The 8,105-nt window shown below is 35.2% G+C and overlaps 1 protein-coding gene across 1 annotated transcript in view; it reads right to left on the bottom strand.

Annotated features, from left to right (window-relative positions):
* The window catches only part of LOC309401188 (vomeronasal type-2 receptor 26-like), a gene marked incomplete at both ends in the record, with an annotated part of 18,949 nt that extends 11,741 nt beyond the window's left edge, over positions 1-7,208 (bottom strand). Inside the window, one exon of the mRNA XM_081970244.1 lies at positions 7,051-7,208. Coding sequence (XP_081826370.1) covers positions 7,051-7,208 — 158 coding nt within the window. The remainder of the gene's footprint in view (positions 1-7,050) is intronic.
* Positions 7,209-8,105: the final 897 nt, after the last annotated feature.

Raw genomic sequence — 8,105 nt, 5'->3', positions numbered from 1 at the left:
TATCAGCGTTGCTAAAAAAAGCATTAAGAGTTGTAGGTAGGGGACTTCCGGTGGTGACGTGGAGGCGAGTGGGGGGAAGAAAGCAGGGCTCTGCTCTTCGAACCCCGATATACACGCCTGGAGGATCCCCCAGGGGGATACGCTGAGCTTGTAGGGTGAAGCGGAGAAGTAGGGATACCCCAGAACGAATGAGGCGGAAGGCGATCGCCCATTACGACTGGGGATACCCTTTTTAACCCAGCGTGTAAACGTTCGCCGCTTGCTGCACTGAATGGTGGACCTGAAGCCTCGGCAAACCACCAAATAGAAGAAGGAAGGAAGAAAATTGAATCAACTTTTGCTACATTATTGCAATGCCTGATACAAGTGAAAACAGCGGAGAGCTACAGGCTGGGAAAAGACGTACCTAAACTATAGAGGAGAACGGGCAAACAGGGAGACTCCAGAGATCTGGTGTGAAAACCCCATCAAAAAGGCCACTGAAAGAGGTGAGAGCGACACTTTAAAGTTTAAAAGGAGCCCGAACAGAAACGAGGGGAAAGAAATACGATCTGGCTGAGGCTACTGTGGACTCGGGTAGCAGGAGAAAGGAGACAGAAGGAGACTTTGAAAGATCGTGCTAGACCGGGGAACAGCAGCAGACAGCCATTAATTGTAGAGCAACAAAGTATCAAGGCGGAAGAGAAAGCTGACGAAATTGCAACATTGTAACAACTTAGAAGAGCCGGAGTATCTGAGCAAAGTTGAAAGAAAGGACTTGAAAAGAACTTAAAAGAATTTAAAGAAGCTCTAAACTTAAAGAAACACAGAGGAAAAAGTGGTGAATGAACTGTCTATATTAACTTTATACAATTGTTATAATCTTTATAATCAAATATTTAAATTAATCAATATTTAAGACAAATAGCGTTATTTATATATATATTTATTGCTACATTGCTATAACCATAAATAAGTAAGTGTGAATCCTGGTGGCAATTACTAGCTATATATGCCACAACCATTTAAATAAGTTTAAATTTAACATTATTAAGAAACAATCTAAGCATTTAAGTACTTAAATATAGCACTGTAAATGTTAAAATGAACAAATATTGAGACTCTCCCCAGTCCTCCCTCCCTGCCTATATAACCCCTCCCAACACCTCTAGATATTATTGTATAATAATTATTATTATTATTATTATTATTATTATTATTATTATTATTATTATTATTATTATTATTATTATTATTATTATTATTATACTGTATTACTTAAAATTTATATAGTATACTAAGATTAATGCGGATATACTAAGACAAAAAAAAAAGAAGGTGGGGGGAAAGATTGAATGCCAGTTTGGGACAATATATACAAGATACTTTCAGAACAAGATAAAACTATAAGAGAAATGGCAAATATAACATCAACAGCACTTAGAAGTGGAAAAAAGATGAACATCAACCCTGCAATAAACCCAACAACAAGGGGTTCGCCGGCCCCCCCAACATCCAAAGGGCCAACAGAAGAAATGAATGAAACAGAAAAAACAAATGTGGGGTCAAATACTGAAAATATACAGACAGTGCTGCAAACCATTCAAGAAACTATGCTAAAATTCCAAGAAACAGCAACAAAAAACCATGATGAAATGAAAAAAGATATGAATGAAATGAAAATAGATATGAATGAAATGAAAGCAGAGATGTGTGAAATGAAAAATGAAGTCAAGAAAGATATACAGAAATTGGATGATAAAATGGAAACTATACAACAAGCTCTGGGAAAGAATGAACAATTAATAAAAGAAGTAGAAAAAAGAACAGAACAGACAAAAACAAAAATAAACCAGGTTGAACAACAAATGAAAGCATCAAATAAAAATCTAGAGGAATCGCTTATTCACATGGAGATGGACCGTGCAGCTTTCTACCTCCGCTTTCAGAATGTGACAGAGGTAAAAGGTGAAGACCTAACTACGATAATGTCTGGCTTAATTGCAGAAACTTTAAACACAGATAAGCAAGAGATCATAAATGAACTCGACGACATTTATAGAGTTACCACCAATTATGCGAGGAAACATCGACTACCCAGAGAAGTGCACATCAGGTTCGCGAGGAAAAAAGTAAGAGACATACTATATAAAATAACAAGAGAAGAACCGATGATGTACGAGGGGAAGGAGATACTAATATTAAAACAAATCCCACGAAGAGTGAGGGAACAGAGAAGAGACTACCAATTCTTGGCCACACAATTAATTAAGAGGGAGATACTATTTAGATGGTTAATACCAGAAGGGATGTTAGTAACATGGCAGGAGAAGAGAATTAAAATTGACAACCTTGAAAAAGCACAGGAATTATACGAGCAATTAATGTATCCAGAAGAGAAACAAAACACAGAAGAGGAAATAGAATATAGAAGAAGGGAAGAAAGACAACAAAAGGCAAGGGAGGGAAGACAGGGAGGACGTAGCAGGGAAGAGGAAGAACAACAGAAAGAAGAAGAAGTAAGACCAAAAACAAGAAGTCAAAAAGAAACTAGAGACAAATAAAAATAAGGACAAGTAGAGATCTAGGAAAATGGAGGAAGAAATCCAACTACTATCTGTAAATGTCAATGGTTTAAATTCACTAACAAAAAGAAAACACATCTGGGCAAAATTAATAAAACAAAAAGCAGACATAATATGTCTACAGGAAACACATATCAAACAACAAGACATAAAATACTTAGAATGTCCGAAATTGGGGAAATTATATACAGCATCTGCAGAAGAAAAAAGAAAAGGATTAGCAATTTATGTTAAAGAGAGAATAAAGACAAGCTTAATCTATGCAGATCCAAGGGGAAGAATATTAATTTTAGAGATATGGATAAACCAAAAACCAATATTGCTGGTAGCAATTTATGCCCCAAACGAAGACCAGAAAAATTTCTATAAAAAATTACATGAAAAAATCAGAGAAATTGGAGGGGAAAACATCTGTATAATAGGAGACTATAATGCCATAGTAGATAGCAAAATAGACTATGTAAGTGACAAAAAAACCAAAAACAAAAAAAAAGTATTACCAACAACGTGTATGGAGATGATGGAAGAGCTAAATCTAATAGACATCTGGAGAAAAATGGAACCAAATAAAAAACAATTTACCTTTTACTCAAATCCACACCAATCTTGGTCACGGATCGACATGGCATGGATGAATAAGGAAATCGGGGCAGAAGTATATAAAATTGAAATACTACCAAACACCTGGGCAGACCATAACCCCATTAAAATAATCTGGAAAGGGGGAAAAAAAACTAGACGAAGATGGACATTAAACCTGCAAATATTAAAAGAAAAAGAATTTATCCAAAAGTGTAAGAGTGAGTTGGGACTATTTCTCAAAGAAAACACAAAAGAACAGACATCAATACAAAACCTATGGGATACCATGAAAGCCTACATACGAGGAATCATTATAGCTTATTCAGCAAAAAGAAATAAAGAAAAATGGGCACAACAGAAAGCATTAGAGAAGGAAATTGAGAACCTAGAAAAAGAACTCCAAAACAAACCACAAAGTGACAAAATTAGAAAAGATTGGATGCTAGCGAAACACAAATTAAACATACTAGTCCAGGAAGAAATAGTAAAACACTTAAAACTAACGAAACAAAATCTTTTTGAACAAGCAAATAAACCAGGAAGGTGGTTATCTTATAGATTGAGAAAAGAAAGAGAAAAAAGACTAATATATCAACTCCAAGAGGAAACGGGTGAATTACAACACACAATGGAAGGGGAAAAAAAGATTGTACATAAATATTTCGAGAAGTTATACAAGGGGGAACAAGCAGATGACAAACAAATACAAGAATATTTGAACAAAGAAGAACCCCCAGTAATACCGGAAAAGATGAAAGAAATGCTAATGAAACAAATAACAAATATTGAACTGAAACAGGCAATTCAAAAACAGAAAAATAATAAAACACCAGGTCCAGATGGATTCCCAGCAGAATGGTACAAAACGATAAACGATCTGAATGAATCAACAGAACCCCTAATGTTGGAGATGTACAACAAAACATTGACGAAAGCAAAAATAGCAAACACATGGAGGGAAGCATACATTACGTTAATATATAAAGAAGGTACAGACCACAACCAAATTCAAAATTACAGGCCAATCTCATTGCTGAATGTGGACTACAAAATATTTGCAACAATAATAGCGGAGAGACTAAAAAGATTACTAAATGATTACATACACCCAGATCAAAATGGATTTCTCCCAACAAGACAAATTAGAAATAATACCAGAATAATTACTAATATCTTGGAGTACTATGAGGTGCATACAGAGAAACAAGTGGCACTTGTATTCCTGGATGCACAGAAGGCATTTGATAATTTAAATTGGCAATACATGAAACAACAAATTAAAAATATGAATCTAGGAAATAAATTTGAAAAATTAATAGAAACAATATACTCCACCCAAAAGGCAAGCATACTATTGAATGGGGAGAATACAGAGTCTTTTGAAATAACGAAAGGAGTGAGACAAGGCTGCCCACTATCACCTCTGCTTTTTATTCTGACGCTAGAAAGCCTTCTGATACGAATTAGAAAAAACCAGGAAATAAGAGGAACCAAAACTAAAAAGGAAGAATACAAAATACAGGCCTTTGCAGATGACTTAGTATTTATCATAGAAGATTCATTAGAAACAGGGAACAGGTTAATGCAAGAACTAGAAGAATATAGAGATGTGGCAGGACTAAAAATTAATAGAGAAAAGACTAAAATAATAACCAAAAATCTGAAGGAAAAACAGAACAAAGAATTAGAAAAAACAATAGGACTCCAGGTAGTGAAGAAAGTCAAATATTTAGGAATATGGCTAACTGCAAAGTGCTCAACCATAAAAGAAAATAATTACACAAAATTAGTGCAACAAATAAAAAAAGACCTAGAATTATGGGGGAAACTACAACTATCGCTATTAGGGAAAATAGCAACTATAAAAATGAACATACTACCAAGAGTACTATATCTATTTCAAACGATCCCCATAAAACTAGAGAAAACTTTTTTTACTGAATTGAATAAAATAATACTAAAATTTATCTGGCAAGGGAAAAAAGCTAGGATAAAACTGAAAGCATTACAGGACGATAGAAGCAGAGGTGGTATGGGACTACCTGACTGGGAACTCTACTACAATGCAGCAGCACTAATTTGGATTAAAGATTGGATAAATCTAAAAAACAAAAGAATATTAGCAATAGAAGGCCACGACCTACAAACTGTATGGCACTTTTTCTTATGGGAAGAGAGTAAAAAGAAGCAAAAATATTTCCATAGACATTACATTAGAGAAGCATTAATTCAAGTCTGGAATAAAATTAAAGCAAAACACTATATGAAAATACCGGCATGGCTTTCCACCATGGAAGCCATGATACACCCCAATATGCTAGATTTATCAAAAATGGTTAGATATAGTGAAATATTAGATAACCAGGGGAATTTGAAAACGAACCAAGAACTAAAAGAGAATAATATCAATATAGATTGGTGGCCATACCTCCAATTACAATCAAGATATAAAAAAGATATAAAAGAATATGGAATATATACGGAATTGCAACAAATAGACAAAATCTTAACTGGCCCAGAAAACAAATTTATAACGAAAATGTATAAATATTTGTTAGAAATAAACTTAGAAGAAGAAATAGTTAAAGGATGTATGATAGCATGGGCCAAAAATTTTGGTTATAACATAGACCTAGCGGATTGGGAAAAAATTTGGAATATAAATTATAAATTAACGAGATCAGCGACACTGAAAGATAATATATATAAAATGTTTTATCGTTGGCACCTACCACCAACAAGATTAGCAAAAATGTACCCAACACTGAAATCGATATGCTGGAAATGTAAAAAAGAAGAAGGGACCTACTACCACATGTGGTGGACATGCCCGGAATCGCAAAAATACTGGAAAAGAATCTGGAAGTGGGCACAAGAAATTACGGGGGAACAAGTAAAGTATAAACCCGAAACCCTTTTATTAGGAATAATTAAAGGGAACTATACAAAAAAAATTAAATATTTACTAACACATATATTAACTATAGCTAGAATTGCCTTCGCCCAATGCTGGAAGCAAAACAATACACCGCCAGACGAATTAGTGATAAAAAAAACTTTGGAGTGCACAGAGATGGACAAACTAACTCAAAAATTACAGGACAAAGAAGAATCGGAATACTACGAAATTTGGAATAAGTGGTATGAATGGTTGGATAATAAGAAAAACATTTAAGCCGAAAACAATATACATAAATAAACATAGAACTGTATATAAAAATAGGTAAATATGTTAAATATCATAAAAATGTATAGATAAAATGACATAAGGATTGTAATATATGGTAAAGAGAGGAAAACATACATAGATACGACGATGTAACATTGTACAAACTGTTGATATAAAGAGTGTAATATGTAATAAAAAGACAAAAACAAAACAAACAAACAAAAAAAAAGAGTTGTAGGTAGGGAGTTGGACTAGAAGACCTCCAAGGTCCCTTCCAACTCTGCTACTGTATTGTATTATTGTATTGTAAACTTCTTGAAACATTACATTGCTAATTACAGCTTATAAAACTTGTGCTAGATCAATTTTAGAGTATTGCTCAACCGTTTGGAATCTCCATCATATGTGCAATCGAGTGGGTTCAGAAGTACTTCACAAAAAAAGTCTTGCATGCTTCTGTACTCAATAGAATTGCTTATGCTACTAAACACGAAATTCTCAGTTTGGATAACTTAGAACTGTGTCGCTTGGGGTCAGGCCTAGGTATTGGTATATAAAGGAACTTTTATAGAATCATAATGTTCCCCAGGAGCTTTTCTTCTAAAGCAAATTGGAATGAGCAATAATGAATTTGCCTTTCTCAAGGTGAGGAATAGGACAAATGAAATCCTTCCTAGAGAAGAAATTTGAGCAGGTAAACTCAATCATCAGAATCTTGGATGTGCTGACAATTACCTTTTCAGTTGGTGGGTTGGAGGCTTGGAGAATGAAAATTGGTACAATCGAGCTCCGATTCCTGACATTATTCCAGTAATCCAGTAGTCTCCTGGCTTGTAGTAATGGAACCATTCCTTTTCTTCTATTATCACCTGAAATGGGCATTTCACCAGCATACTGGCACAGGGAATTTGAGACAGAAACTGAAGCAGAAAGAGCTGTATATGCATCAGCAACAACATTTGACATACACTGCAAGAGATCCTTCCTATAGTTCTTTCTTCAGCACAGAGTTAAATCTCAGAGTCTACAATTACAGGGAAGATGGTCCAGTTTGCCCCCAGATTTGGAAGTTTTATTTGCAATTTCAGATTGCTACAGTATTTGCCCACCTTTACCCCAACCTCTGCTCTCATCACAGAACAGGCTGTTACAAATCAGAGTGTCAGGTGCTGTCTATCCCATTTGTTGTTACATTGATTGGCAATGTATAATTGTGGTGGTGGAAATTCCAAAGGAGAATAAATAACCATGCTTGTAAAAATTAGAAGGGGAATTGGGAATGAACATTGCCACAAAAGTGTGCAGTTGGAGAAAATAGTTTTGTTTGACTCAGGAGAATAATCCTAATTTGAGAGTCAAGAAAGGAACAATTAAGGGAAGTTTGATTGTTTTCTTAGTCTGAAAACTTATTTTTGAGATTCTAAACCTTACAATGTGGAAAAACAGTTCAATATTCTTGAACTAGGCAATGGGCCATTATATTTCCTTCTTATTCTGTCTGATGTGGATGAGGTCATCTTTCTCAATGGTTAGATCAGAGGTGGTATTCAGCTGGTTCAGACCGGTTTAGGCTAACTGTTAATGGTGACGTGTGGGTGGGCCGGGTGGACCTGGGCCCGCCCCACCCTGCCCTGCCCACACACCCGGCTCTATGCTATCTTATTTAGCCACATTTTTAAGCCACATGCGTGAGAAAGCGCATGCATGGAACATCGTGCACATGTGTGGAAGGCGCATATGCTCATAAAGCGAACATGCACACATGGGGCGAACCGCTGGTAAATTTATGT

This window comes from Natrix helvetica, assembly GCF_964273705.1.
Source record: "Natrix helvetica genome assembly, chromosome: 1".
Taxonomy (NCBI): domain Eukaryota; kingdom Metazoa; phylum Chordata; class Lepidosauria; order Squamata; family Natricidae; genus Natrix; species Natrix helvetica.
This window is presented reverse-complemented; position numbering and strand designations above follow the sequence as displayed.